This window comes from Embiotoca jacksoni, unplaced genomic scaffold, assembly GCF_022577435.1.
Source record: "Embiotoca jacksoni isolate LCO1_2020_lvr unplaced genomic scaffold, fEmbJac1.0.p SCAF_8, whole genome shotgun sequence".
NCBI classification, from domain to species: domain Eukaryota; kingdom Metazoa; phylum Chordata; class Actinopteri; family Embiotocidae; genus Embiotoca; species Embiotoca jacksoni.
The window spans coordinates 471,074-487,090 of NW_027185436.1; the positions used below are offsets into that span (position 1 = coordinate 471,074).

Here is a 16,017-nt window from a genome sequence, read left to right on the forward strand (position 1 = left end):
ACCAAAACCGGAAAGCATTTCGGAGGAAACAGGATTCTTCAGTCCTTTCAAGAAATCTCTTTCTACACTCATATCAACAGTTCCTCCAGAAAAGTCCTTGCAAAGTGACACCAAGCCTACAGAGGAGTCATTTTTAGGCAGCAAACTCAAAATCCCATTTTTCTCCACGGAAAATATTTCTACAACAACCCCGCCAAGGGCAGAAGGAGGCATGCTGTCAGGCCTTCTTAAGTTTGCATCTGGTGAAGATACCAATGTCCCACCAAAAGGTCCAACCTCCATCTCTGCAAGATCTTCCTCTTCAAGTCGGGCTGCACTTCTTGAAAGTATGCCCAAAGGAAACACAGAAACTGGCTGGTTTTCAAACCTATTTAAGATAGCCCCAAATGAGCCTGCTAAGGAGTCTGGGAAACCACAAATGACTGCCACTGTGACACTAATCAAACCCAGTGGTCAAACTGAACCGCATAATGAACAAATGGTCCCTGGAAACACACAGAGCACTGTCTGCAGAACAGAGCAATTGTCACAAGGGCAAACAAGGTCTGAAAAAGATCCTCAGTACAAGACTGATGTTCAGCCTGAATCAGAGGTCAAGCCCAAAGATCAATGTCATCCAATATCTGAAGAACAATGCGAATCAAAACCAGAAGCCTCACCGGCTCAAGGAATCCTTACTGAATTGTTGAAACTAGGATCAACAGAAGATGTTTCATCTGGCAAGAAAATCCATGGAGGGGATAGTCAGCCTCAACAAAGTAGTTTTTTCTCAGTCCTATTTTCATCATCTTCCCAATCTTCTCTCCAAACACAACAGAATGCTGCCACTCGACAGTCAGTAGGATTGTCATCTGAATTCTTAAAATTTGCCTCTGATAATGTTTCTGCTACCACAAATCAGTCATTATCAACATTGCCAGGAGGCCAATCTGACGTAACTCCAACCCAAAGGCAAGAAAAACCTGCTGCTGCACAGCCACAGACAGGAGGACTCTTATCTGGGCTCTTCAAAAGAGTGACAGACACAATAAGTGAGTCTCAACCAACTCGGCCCAGTCAAGACTTACAACCAGATGTTGCTGACCATACAGCAAAATTGGAAGGACCTGAACAAAACGCTGCAGCGGGGATTTTGTCAGGATTAATTAAATTAGGTTCAGCAGCAGCACCACTTCCCTCTGAAAAAGCTCAGCTTGAACAGCAACGAAGACAACCTGTAGCCTCAGATCAACAACCAAACCAACAGCAACAGACTGACCAAACAGCAGAAAAAATACCTCCAAAAGCAACAGCAACAATGCCTCAACCAACTGGATTGTTTGGGGGTTTGCTGAAACTCACAGATGATGTCTCCCATCCTCCAAAAGAGCATTTGGCTACACAGTCTACACAACAAAATCAGCAATCAGGTAATGTTTTGTCAGAATTTTTTACCAAGCTTGTGGAACCTACTTCTATTTCATCTCAGCTACAACCAGAGCCTCAAGAAACAACCCCCAAACCAGTGCAGAATGCACTTCCACAACAAGGAGGTTTCCTGTCTGGCTTGTTTGGAATTGGGAGCCAAGAGTCTGCTCTTGCAAACCGACCCCAACCTGCACAAAACCAGCCACAGACTGTTGAATCCAAAAACCAATCTAATATGCAACCAGGCAATAGACAAAACCCACAACGGCAAAACCAGGTTCCTCCCCAGCAACCTTCCAGTAGTCCTGGAGGGATGCTCACTGGAATATTGAACAAAATTGTTGATGCTGGAATCCCACAGTCTACAATGAGCAGTCAAACTGATCAGCAACAGACACAAGGACCAGTCCCTAAAACAACCCAGCAACAACCTAATCAACAAGGCGGGTTTCTTTCTGGGCTATTTTCAGGTCCTACTACTCCAGCTCAGCAGCAGCCACCTATTAGTCATCAAAACCAGCAGCAATCCCAACAAGGAAACAGACAACCTCTGCGAAGGCAAAACCAGTTACCTCCACAACCTGCTGCCTCTGCAACAGAGCCACAGCAAGGTGGATTATTCTCAGGGCTTTTTAATAAATTATCATCTAGTGATAATGCACCACAACAGCCCACCTCACAGACTGCATCTCAACAGGGCAAGAAATCAAACCTTGTTAAACCTGTTCAACACACTGGTCAACAATCATCTCAAACCAGTCAGCAAGGAGGATTCTTGTCTGGTCTGTTTTGCCAGACATCATCTCAGCAACAACAACAGCCTGGCAAAATGATAAGCCCCGAATATACAGCAACCCAGCAGCCTAGTCAAAGTGGAGGCTTGCTTTCAGGTATTCTAAAGCTTGCATCTGGCGAAAATGTATCACAGGAACAAAATTCACCTCAACCTGCTGACTCGGGTCAACCTTCTCTTAAATTAGGGGAAAATCCAGCCCAGGCAGAATCAGGGGGATTATTCTCTGGTCTGGTAAACAAAATTTCAACTACTGTGGAACAGGTATCATCACCTGCCGATCAGATGAGCCTTCAATCAACACTGCAACAACAGCAGCCAGGTGCAGGACAGGGAAGACCGCAGATTCAGATAACAAAACCAGTAGAGATGCATGTCCAATATGTGGCCACAGATAAGGATTTAAAAGGTCCAGCTCAAAAAGGTTTTCTCAAAAGTCTGTTTAGTGTCACAGAGGAGCCATCGTCAAAGACACAGCAGCCATCCACTCCTCAGCTTGGGGAAGAGGAACCAAAAACCAGCACAAGTAACATGTCTCCTGGTTTATTAGGCAGCATCTTCAAATCAGGCTCTAGTGACAATACTACTTCTCCTCTTGGACAGGAAAAAGAAAAAGTATTTATTAATCGTTTACTGCCAAAAAGTAAGGAAGATATCCCTTCAAGTACAGCAACTCCCACAGTTGGTGCCAGTGCAGCTATTCCAACTGATGATATCTGTCAAGAACCTCTGCATTCTGACGTCTGGAAAGTACCTGCAATTTCCCCAACCCAACGGTACCTTGAGGAAATTCAACGTCTCTTGTATGGGACACCAGATGACTATGGTTACAAGGATCTTTTATACAACTTTACAGAGCATGGTGTTATTCCACCAGAACTATATGAACATCAGTGTCTCATAGAAGGTCTTCTATGGCAACAACTCAATGATTATGTCCTTGCTGAGGCCCTTGCCACTCAATTTCAGGGACACTTTCAGACATGTCAAGATACACCATCCACAGTTAGAGCACCTCAATGGGAGAATTGCGAGTGGTTAAATCCTAAAGCAATTGACATCAGTGACTTCAATGTACCCTCACATCCTTGGAAGGATGCTACTGCCCAGCTTTTTGAGAGCAGAAATCGTTTTCTTGAGTCAGATGAAGACTTTACTTTATTTGACATGAGTTGCAGAAACAAGAAGCCATGGCATAGCTGTGACCATTTGAATGATGTTGGTGGGGACAGAAAACCTTGGATTGTTAGTGGTAATGCTCTAAATCTATCCACAGAAAAAACAAAGGCACGGTTAAGTAGATGTCAATCGCTAACACAATGCAGTGCACAGGAATTCAGTAAAGTAGATGTGAAATGTAATGTTAGTAATCATTTAAAAGATGAGAACTTTGATTTAAAATCAGCAACTGAGTTTTTAAAACGACTTGCCACAAAAAAAGGGCCAATTGATTTAACACATGGTGCCCTGGATTTAAGCAAGTCGGCAGGCACTATGGGGGATGCAGATGTAGAAATGCTATTTGAGGATTCTGAGTGGTATCAACAATGGCTTTCACTTTTGGAACAAGGATTGTGGTGGCAAGCTGAGGCTGGAGACTGTGGATATTATATTTATACAGATGAGGAATACATTTATTCTCTTTTAACTGACAGAGCTGGTAGCCACCTTTATGTATGTGCAACATCAGAGGATGTACAATCTCTTGGGAATGTCACTGAAAATATTGCTAATATTCTGAAACAAAAAGAAATGGATAAAGTTACCCTTTGTGGTTTTAAAATCCCCCTCTGCACCGAGAATAGAGGCCAGGAGCAGAATGAATTTGTTTTTACAGATGGACCAATGGACCTAACGTCTGCTCTTAGAAAAGGGGAAAGAATAATGAACATGAATTTGGAAAGCTTCTCACAAATGTTTCAGGAGTCTGTATCTTCTCAAGCAGACCAACCTGTGGACTGTACTGCATATAAGCTTAAAAAGATCAAGGTGAAACCAGTACAAAATACGTATAGCTGTCAAGAGGATGAAATGGAGGCAACTGATCTTACTTTAAAGTCACTGAGAGGGGGGCATGGAGGGCCATTCTGGAAGAAACAGGGAATAAGTGATGTGCTTGCACCATCACCTGCACGTTCTCCTGGGTGTTATTCAACACAAATCTATTCTAAGAGATACAACCCAATTCCAGAAATCAGAATTTCACATTTAGATGATACACCTGAAAACCAACCAAGACAAAGGTCAAGCTCTATATTTTCAGCTATTGGAGGTAACACTAAAATGCCATCTAACATTAATACAAGTAAAGCTGAAACACCTACGTCATCAGCATCAGTGTCTAGTAAGGTTCCAGAGACTTCAAAAATTATTTCTGGGACCGCAGCAGCTTCAAAAGTACCAGTATCTGTACAGTTAGGAAAGAAACTGCCTACACTAACCACTGCTAGCATGGGAGACAACTTGCCAGCTGTTTCAGCACAGGCAACTTCTCTCTGCAGTTCAGCCACAAGATCTACCTCAGCGGTGCCTTCTCTTTCTCTGCAGAGACCCCAGATTGAAAGGAAACCATCTCAGCCAAACAAACCTAGTGTATTATCACAAGCAAATAAGACGGCAGTCACAGGGATGTGTGACATTGGCAAAGTGAACAGTACTTTAGTGGTGGACCAGACATCCTCCCTGTCTCAAAGGCAGCCACAAGAATGCTGTCAGAAATCTACACCAAAGATACATATATTGAATGACAGTTCAGTGTCACATAGTGAAGCCTATCTTTACGACAGAAATCAGAAATCCTTTTGCGTTGCTATTAGTTCTCAAATAGGAAACAAAGTCCTGGATTTTTCTGCCACAATTAAAACAAAAAAAAATATCCCAAAAAAAGATGTAACAGATACCAATATAGAATCTGCACATAAAAGCGATGTTGTTGACTGTACAAAGTACACGTTCAAAAGATTTACAGCGAGAAGAGAGATTGACACTGAGACAAAATTGGGCCTGACTGAGGAGACTGCAATTGCTGTCGATCTTACTAAACAAACAGAAGATGAAGTTAAATGGCCAAATTCAGAATATCCTACTGTGAGCACATTACAGGAAAGTTCAACAGTTTCTCAGACCAAGCATAGACCAGTTGATCAACACAATTCAGACAGAAGACTGTCCATTTTAAACAATAAACTTCACCATTCATCTTCTTCATTTAATAACCAAAGACTACCAACCTCCCACAGTACACCTACAACAACTGAGACAAACCGTACAGACTTTAAAATCTCTGGCAAAGTTACAGCAGACAGTTCACTCAAGCTGTCTCGTGCATCTGATGAATTGTTAAAGAGTTCTGACACTAATGTAACAGCAATAGCAAGCTCTTCCGTCAGCCATATTTCCAGAAAAGCTCATAGCCTGGATGGAGGTCTCAAACAAACTGAAAAAACGGAATCCCTGCAACCTGTACACACCTCAACACGGCTAAGCCCTGTTATGAAAATCCAAAGTGAAATTCAAGGACAGCAACCAAATTCCTCATTCAGTGTGCATCTGCAGATGCAGCAACCCCTCCCAACAATTGGAAACAGTTATAGACAGCAGCTTCCTGTTAATGTTAAGAGAGCAATATCTATACCTACTTCGTGTCAATCTATAGGAAAGGCTGAACCATATCAGAAGACCACTGCACCAGCAAACTCAGTTAAAGCTACATTAGATATGTCTGCCAAAACAAGTACCCTGAACACTCAGCAAACTGTTGTGCTAACAAAAGATCCTGTCTGTGAAGCACTGTCATTGACAAAGAGAAAACCAGTACCTTCAGTGGAGACAGACTCAAGCACTCAAGAATCCATTGACTTGTCATATAGAGTAGACTCTCCAGAACCCCAGGAACAAACGACACAGAATATTCATTCACTAGCTGTTAAGGAACATCTCTCTCATACTATTGCAGGAAATCAGGTTAAACATTCTGATTGGAAAAAGGAGATTCTATCTGGTAATTCGAAGGTGTCATTAACAAAACAACATTGTTTTTCAGGACAGCCTACTGAATCCCTTGAAATTTGTGAACCACCCCAGCAAGTTACAGCAGCAGCCAGTCCAGTTAAGGCCACCATAGACATGACCTGTAAATCATCTGCCAAATTAAAGGAGGTGGTTCTAGAAGAAAAAACAAATGTCTTTCTTGCTGAAGCTGTACCACTAAATAGAGACAGGCAAAGTGCCCATGAATTTTCAGGACAAGATTCTGTTGGTCTACCATTGGACGTAGATATACCCTCTGAAGCACCTCTTGGTGACTTTAACATTAGCTTACCTGCAAATGCACAGCAGGGGGTTGAGAATAAGCTTCACTCCCACTCAGATTCTATTCTGTATCAACAACAATCTTGGCAAAGTAAACCTGGGCTCTTTGCCCTGTCTGGTCTGTCAACTTCACAGCCATCAGTCACTATGCCTGTCACAACAACAGCTCTGGATATGTCACCTAAACCATCTCAAACCATGCTAGGAAAGACAATGCCCGAAGATAAGCCTACTCAAAATCAAGCAATTTCACTCGTTATTAAGCCAAGTGCAAGAGCACTTGCCAGAAAAGATTTTGTTGGTATTCCCCTATTAGTTGAACCAACACAACTGGAATTAGCATGTCAAATGAAACCTCAATGTATAATCCCTGTGCAGAAACAGCAAACCTTAGATAGAAACATTGTCCCTGTTTTGCATCAGCCACTTCCCATCTTAATGACAGTGCTGTGTCCCAGCACAGGTCCTACCAGTAGTGCGGTACAGTCGATTATCCAACTGAATTCACTCACTACAGCTCCAGCAAACTCTGTAAAAGGCACATTAGATATGTCAACAAAAGCATATGAATTAGATACAGTGCTAAACCATTCCGATCCACCAATATCATTGGTGAGGGTAAGACGATCAAGCTTTGCATTTTCTCAAAGTGATTCTGTTGGTGTCCCACTAGTTGTGGAAAGAAAGCCATCCCAGGAACAACCTAAAAGGCAACAGACTTTGGTAGAATCACATGGATTCCTTGAACAAGGATTTGTGAACAGTGGATCTAAAAAAATATCCGTACCCGCCAATTCCATCAGAAGTTTCCTGGATATGTCGCCAAAGCCTCAGCAGAAACAATCTGAAACTACTCTTGATATATCTTCACTTGGAGTTGTGCCATTGGTCAAAAACAAGGACCGTGTAACAACCAATGATTCAGTTGGTGTACCACTGATAGTGGAGAAATCTGTACATCAACAAGACAGACATGTTTTGAGTGGAATCAACACAACTGAGACATTGCATAGAAATATATCTACCTACCACTCTAATGAGGTATTTTCTGGTTTACAGACCACTTACAAGGACACGCAGCAACAGAATAAGCTGATGGACTTCTCTGCAAAAGACAGCCTAAATACAACTAATTGTTCAAGTAATTACATTGAACCAAAAGATGGGGAGCCCATAAACTTCACAAATATTAAAGCAAAGAAAGAAATATTTCAAAGAGGACAAACTAGAGAGCAGTTAAAAAAGAAAACATTAGTGGGTGTTGTTGACCTAACATTGGATCTTAAAAACAATACTGCAATTGTCAGCGATCAAGATACAACAGATCTTTCACCATCTTGTGTTGCTTGTCCATTTCAAAGCAGTATGAACTATCAGCAGCAATGTATACCTGCTGCCACTACAAAGGAGGTCAGAGAATATACTACATTTTCTCAAACTCAGAAGTCATCACAATATAGGGAATACTTAACTGATGAACAGATCACCACCCAACCTGGAATACATTGCAGATGGCAGTCAATAGCAGGTTTAAACTCTGGACCTGTGAATACTTCAATTTCATCATTTGTCCCTCTTCAAAGGAATATCCAGTCTCCTCAGCCTCCCCAGACTGTGAAAGACAGTGAATCTACTAGATTGTCACCAAACAGTATATACCAACACAAAACAAGTGTAAATGTTGAATCCAAAAAGCCCGATCAGTTGTCTCCAAACAAACCTCAGCTGCAAACGCAGCATTCAGTTCCACAACAACAATACCAACATCCCGGTATGGAAATTGACTGGACTTCACCCATTGCTAGTTCTCAGCCAAAGCCTGTAACTTTCCAAAGACAAGAAACAAGTATTCAGCATGACATGATCTCAAGACCCAAAATTATTATGAAGCAGGCTACTATGGGAAGCTATGGGAGCATTCAGGAAAGCCTATCAGAGTGTGGAACAGTGACAAGTACTGAAGAGTCATTGTCTGTTTTCTCTACCCAGCAAGCATATGGTGGATACCAAACTGTTCATACCCCACTGTCTTTGGATGCTCGGTCTGTTTCATGTATTCAGCAAGCACATGACAAACAGAGAACCGATCCTTCTCTACAGTCTGTGCACAGCAGATCAACTGACGATTATTATGTAAAAGAACCGGTACAATTTCCAATACAACCCAATCTAAGCCAAAGCCATGTCACCACCCAGCAATATCAGACACCAACTATACCTTTAAGTACAGGGGCTTCAATTCAGTGTGTATCAGAAGTTAGCACACTCATTTCACAACCCACTACACAATATGACCTAGTGCCTGTAAAACAGGTAAAGAGTAGTTCTCTGAATAAGGGCCTTGGAGCTAAATTGCAAGGACTAGAAATAACTATGACACAAGCAGAATCAAACTCGGTGAAGGGTTTGATTTCACTGTTTAGTGGTTCGGGTTCACAGCCCTCTGTTTGTACAAAACCAGTTGCTGTTAAGTCCCAACAAACTGAGATTGTGTCTTCTCCTGGGGACCAGAAGGTGCAAGTTACTCCAACACAAATGACTACTGATAGCTCTGTTACAGTTAATGTTGAAGAGGCAATTACCACTGTAATCCCTGTTAAAATGCAGGAGAAAATTGCTGTAAACCCACCCATTCCTGTTGTCTCAAGTTATCTTCCTTGCACTCCTGCACTTGTTAGTGAACAAGGTGACTCGTCTACAAAATTGTTCAATAAAGATTATGATGAGTCAGAAAGTATTTATGATTCTCTGACTACACTGGACAAATCCTTCACTGAATCAAGACCAGTGTCAAAAGCAGATAAACCAACTGGTGTCTTGTCATCTGAATTATCCAAAGACCAATCTGAAACCATGAATCCTCAATCCCCCTCAATAATATCACCTTTGAAGTCTCTTTCTCAAGATTATCAGCAACTGAAGGCAACATTAAATGAAATCCCAGCAGGTCAAACATCAGGGACATCTCTTTCTGAAATGTCACCATCTAAACCACCAGATAACATGCCACCCAAAGAAAGTCTAAGTATTGATGGTTCAGCAGAACTTTCACAAATATCGTTAGAGATTACAGCAAAAGTAATTAGCACAGAGGCTTCTGCTATCACAAATAAAATGGCTGCATATGAATCAGACATGTCACTGCAGCAAAATTCAGAGGAGACCAAACAAACTATATCCACAGACTCCTCCAATGTCAACACTGAATTTGGAGCGATTTCTTCTTTAGCTAACATATCACAGGAAAATGGTAGCCAGCGAAAGTCAATTTACGTCAGCATTTGTTCAGAAGTACCTTCTATTGGTACAGAAACTGAGCGAGATGAGACAAAACATTATGTTCGACTGCCCCATATTTTTGTCTCAGCAGCAAGTTCACCAGAAGATGAGACAAATGAGCATGAGTTGATTGAGAGTAGCACACCTAAACCTCCAGAGGTCAGCGTTTCAAAATATACCCCTCCCATTGCAGTGACCTTACAAGATTGTAAGGATCCTTTACCTGATGATATTGTTGCACAGTCTGATATATATAAGGATGCTCGGGATAAAGAAACCAGTAGCACAGAGGGATTGATCGAATCAGAGCAAGTCAACACCTACTCAACAGAGATGACACTGACTAAAGTACGTTGTATGCATGCAGATGAACAAAACTCTCAGCACATTCTGATCAAGGAAAGCTCACCTATAGAAGCTACATTTTCAAAAATTCAAGTGAAATCAGAGACTACTGAGACTTATGAGCCACCCCTTGAACCAAGTGACAAACAATCAATTGCTTCAAACACAGAAAGTGTTTCTGTGAAAGTATTTAAGCCTCTCAGTGACCCAGCCTGTCAGGCTGAAAACACATCAGTAGTAATACCAACAAAAGAGCCTGAAAAACTGCTACCCCAAAAGGATGAAAGCACATCTTTAGGTCTGGTATTGTCTGAAGAAATTCAGAGTCTGGACAGTTTGACAGTTAAAGAGGTGTCCTCAACTTCAGATGTAAAATTACCTGAAGGTATTCAGCAATGTCATGGCAAAACTCAAAGGGACTTCACCTTATCTACCCCTGAGCCTAGTGATGTCAACCCCCCCACAGAGGAAATCCCAGTCTCCAAGGTTGATCAGACTGAGTCTGAACAGACTCATGAACAACCAGGTAAAGGATTATTTTCTATGTTTAGTGGCTCCACTGCAACTCCACAGCAGACTTCCTCCCAAACTGGATTATCACTACTTGGTGACATTCTTCCTGGCACATCAACCAAAGACACTCCTGGGACAGGGTTGCTCTCACTATTTGGGGGGTCAACTACAACATCTTCACCTGGATCCAAAGACATACCCCGTCTGTCAACCCCACAAGAGCCCCAGGGAAAAGGCTTTTTCTCTTTGTTAGGTGCTACCAATAGTCAGCCAGCATCTGTCCAAAGAAGTCCATTGATTGGAAAAGTTAGACCTAATGGTCCTCCACCCAAAGAAACCCCAGGAAAAGGCCTGCTATCCATGTTTGGTGCATCTGCACCTCAACAACCACCCAGTCCCAGAGGTCCTCCTGAGGGTAGTGCCACACAAAAAGGAACTTCCACTGGATCTTGGTTTGGCAATCTTGGTGCCCAACCACAAACTGGACCAAGAGTCCGCCCACCTGGACAAACAGCTATACCACCTGGAAACAGCAGTTCAGAGACCTCAGGAAAAGGATTTTTCTCAATCTTTGGTGGGCAAAACCAGCAAACATCAGAATCACATCCTGCAGTTTCTAGAACATCTGAATCAGAGGGTGTTTTCCAAGTTCCCTCTATGTTTTCGCTTGGTGGGAGTTCTGATGGTAACAAATCTAAAACAGGGTTTGGTCGATTTGGAATGTCTTTCTTGGAGGAAACCAAATCAGAGCCAGACATAATTGTTCCTGCCAAGGAGATGACTGTCTCAGAACAAGTGAAACCTCCAGACACCAAACATTTTTTAGAAGCAAAGGATGAAAATATTAAGACCTTAAGAAATGTACCCTCTGATCCTCTTCCTACATCATCAGTTAAGACTGAACTTCAAGTAGAACAGGCATGCCAAAATGTTCAAGATTCAACCTTGGTCATCAATAAAAGTGCCACTACAAATTCAGTTTCCCTGTCAGAGCCACATCTAGATGTGGACATAATAGCTACATTGCAACAAAACCTTTCTTGTGATGAAAATACCTCAGAGAGTTTGGAACCTCATATCTTGGACACACCAAATGTGACAGGAAATAAACCAGAGGCCGAGACACGCATAGACCAACAAGTTGTTGCCTCGCTTCTAAGTGAGGCACAGTCGGACAAAAAGGAATATGAGGAAATGAAAGATGCAGTGGATGTTGAAATTAAGAGCACAAGTCATGAAACTGACGCAAGTATCAAAAGCACATCAGAAAAAAATGACACAATGCAAATGCCAGAATGTGTTATAGAATGTATTGACAAAATCACAAGCTCTGATATGGTGGGAGTGGAACACCTGGAAGCTGTTGTTGATGGGGATCGAATTAGTTTCGGGTTAGAAAAACAAACCCAGGACCTACTAAAAGTTGCTGAAGAAGAGATAACCTCAGTTGCAGAAATTGAAAAATCGACTGAGGACTGTTTGGAAGCTGGACATGAAGAACAAACTGCAGTCGCAGAAGTAGAAATAATAACTAATGAAACGTTCAAAGACGTTGGTGAGGAACAAGTGGCTGTTGTAGTTTTGGAAAAAGATGAGGAGGCTTTGAAAGTTGCTGGTAAAGAACCAACAGCAGTTGTAGAAACGGAAACATTAACTGAGGACACTTCGGAAGTTGCAGGTAAAGAACAAACACCAAATGTAGATGTACAACCAGCTGTTGTGGATGTGAAACAATCTTCCAAAGTGGTGACTGTAGCAGCAGTAGATATAAGAGAGACGCCAGCAGAAAGTGCACTCAGCACAGATTCTGCAGTTACAGAATCAGAAAAATCTACTGAAGGAGACTTGGAGGTCACATCTGATGGGATTCTAAAAGAACCAATTGAGGCAAAATTAGAGAGTGGAGAAGCTAGTACAGAACCTGTATGTGGATTAAAGAAAACCTTCAGAAGTAATACTTCTGCTGCAGTGGTCTCATCAACAATTGAAGAAAAAACAGTTAGTACTAGCTCATTAACACCTATTGGTCCTTTACCACAGCAACAGCCCAGGGCGGGCATCGCCAGGCCACCTGGCCCTCCAGGACAAAGAATGGGAGCACCAAGAATGGGAGGGCCGCAAATGGGATTCCCAAGAACTGCAGGACCAAGAATGTCTGGTCCAAGGCAGCCAGGACCACAGAAGCCCCCTGAAACGGCTTCATTTGGTGGCTTTATGTCTATGTTTTCTGCCCCAAATGCACCAAGTAAAACACCAACTGTCAGTGGATTTTTTTCAAGTTCACCTGGCTCACTTTTTGGATCATCACCTGCTCCTTGTCAGCCACAACGACAACGACAACAACAACAGAAGAGCTCATTTTTTGGCCTTCCAAGTAGCATTGCTACAGAATCCTTGACCAGTGACCTATTTGGTATATTCAAAGGTCCTGAGACAACAAAATCTGAGGAACAGTCTGGCACAGAGTCTTCACAAAATGATTCTAATACAAATTTGACTGGTTCTGAGAACACTGAAAAGACAAATACAGGCTCTGAGGACACAGAAAAGACAATTACAGACAGGACATCATCTGGGGATGGACATGCTGAAACAAATGAGGACTCTGCGATTTCTGAAAAAGGGTTAGTGGAGGAAGCAGAACAAAATAACAAAATGGAGGCAGACGAAAGTTCTTTCACTAAATTTACAATGAAAACTACTTTCCCTCCGAAAGATACAGCAGATGATGAGAATTATGAGCACCCAGGTACTTCAGTGGCTGAACAAGCTGCACCTGAAACCAAAGGCATATTTGAAATCCCAAGTTTCACTGCCCCTACGTTTGGCTTTATGTCTGTTGCTACTGAAGGACCATCAGCTATTGGATCCCTTTTCTCCACCACATCTCCAGCTAATGCTATAAAGACGCCACAACCACAACCACAACAGATAGATGGTGGGGTCTTTTCTGGTTTTAAAACTTTTTCAGCTGGTATTTTTCAGGATGAAAAGTCAACTGGAAAGGAAGAAACATCATCTGCATCCTCTGTTTTTGGCATGAAACTTAGCTCAATGTTTGGGAACTCTGACTCTCAAAAACCTGAATCCACCACAGCCGAACCTCAATCTAAAAGTCCGAAACCTACAGATGAACTTAATGAGCCAGAACCTTCCCCAGACTTTGGAGAAATGGAAAGTGCAGAAGCTAGTGATACAGAGGGACTGACAGAAACTTCAAAAACAGGAAGCTGTGACACCTTAGCACAGTCACCGCAGTCTGGCCTCCCATCTCACTCAGTCTCCCCGACAGAAAGTTTGAATAAACTTGAGTCAATGATTACCCCATGTGAGTTAGATAAGGGTCAAGTAAACACACCTGATGCCATGCATGCAGATTTGGGAACAGATCAACCAAAGGATCTATTGACAGAGAAAGCTGTAAAAAGGCTAGTACAGTTTATATTATGAATTGCATTGTTCATTTTTCAGTCTACTGTAGATAAATGTTTAGCCCCTGTCCTGCTCTTCCTTTCCTATTCTTTCCCATTTACAAAAATATATTTTCAATTTCCCACCCTACAATTTTCAAATTTGAGTCATATTTGTTGATCTTGACATTTTTTGATTTCTTTCAACATAATGAATTTCTGTTTAGGATATACTATATATCTACTCAAAGTCAATACAATTCAATACTAACCAATTAATGATAATCTGACATGTGATATGTGTATTGTACTTAAAATATGCATGTACCATTTCAATAATACCTTTCCTGACAATAATGGAATCACAATGAATGAAGAAACCAATGGTCTTTACTTATTAGCTTTTTGCTGGTCAGGCAGTTATAATGTTTCTCCTTTCACTGTCCTATGCAGTTTTTTAAATTATGTCCATGCCTGTAGTTTGTTCACATGAATCATACTCTGAAAGATTTATGATGGTGTTGCAGTGCACACCATGGAGGCAGAATGGACACTGAAATAAAAGGAACAGTGAGAAGCAATTTGGCCTACACCCAAGACAAAGTGAATTATGCCAGTTAAAGCATAGAGGCACTTTCAGTTATGAGTCAAAATCATCCAGCAGTCACACAGTTATGTCCGTTTGAGTCAGAGCGGCAAGAGTTTTTAACCTTTTAGTTGAAATGTTATTAAGAGATAAGACTCATGAGTATTGTACATTTATTATTTCAGTGATCCTCTAAATGTACTATAGTAAAGTACAGTATAGTGTTGTACCTCCAGTCACACTTAGACTTTCAGAGAGATCCTCCAAAGTTGTGAAAATTTGTAATAGCTGATCTCATTCCCAATAACACATTAAAATTGCAGCATCACCACAGATCTCAGAGAAGGCTATGGACCTCCCAGTCCTGATGGCAGCCCTGTCATGGCATGGCATTATTGTTATGGAAACCTGAATTCAGCTTCATTTTTTTCAGCTTTCCCTCCTGAACCCTATTAGTTTTCCTTCATTCTTCTTTTTTTAATGCGATGTGATGTGATTTCCTTTTACCCTTATTTCAGGCCAACCAAAGCATTTTGAGCTTGACCCTTAATAGGTGCCACTTATATGAAAAATTTATATTTCGTTATTGGCATCACAGATTGACATCTACTAAATGAGTGATGTTTTTTCTGAATTTTATCAACAACATTTTGACTGTCAGCATTTTAAGTTAAAACGACAACATGTTTGCAGTTTTACACACGCAATATCATGAAGTTGGGGAAAATTCATGTCTCCCCAGTGGCACAATCCTTAAGTCACCTTCTTCACTCTGTATTTGGCCAACCAAAACTTTTTGGGCACAACCTGTGGGGGGAGCCAAAATAGGAAAAAAACAAAAAACAAAAACAAAAAAACATTAAAACCTGGAAGACATAATCTCACCAAATGTGGTGAACATAATCTGGTGGAAAGTAATAACCAAAATCCGATAATTTCTGTTCCAAATCACCATGATATTCTAAATAACAATATCTCTGTTCTACAGTCCACCAGACAGTAGTCACTTGGATTCATCGGGAAACCTCAGCCAAGTCAGCTCCCAGCTCAGTTCAAATCTTGAAAATCGCCAATATCCAGAGTCCTGCCAACCCAGTGACCCTCGTCCACGTCTCCATAGTCAGCCATCGAACTCAAAGGAGGAAGAAGAGGAAGAGGAAAAGGTTGAGAAAGAGCTGTATGCACTACCAGAGCTTGGTTCCAACAAAGACTTAAAGAACTCAGTTATTCTTCCCATACCCAACTTGGACAACCAGGATAGCAAGAGTCACACTAAAATCTGGTATGTAATGTGGGTTTGCATAATAAAGTTAAAAATACATTTTTAGCATAGAGCTGATTATGTTAGCTAAATTTTTCATTCCAACAAACGG

General features: G+C 41.5%; 1 protein-coding gene across 1 annotated transcript in view; it reads left to right on the forward strand.

The window, feature by feature from the left end:
• LOC138191569 (protein unc-13 homolog B-like) overlaps positions 1-16,017 on the forward strand; it is a 140,523-nt gene that overhangs the window by 45,293 nt on the left and 79,213 nt on the right. The window contains exon 10 of the mRNA XM_069138458.1: positions 15,633-15,926. Coding sequence (XP_068994559.1) covers positions 15,633-15,926 — 294 coding nt within the window. The remainder of the gene's footprint in view (positions 1-15,632; positions 15,927-16,017) is intronic.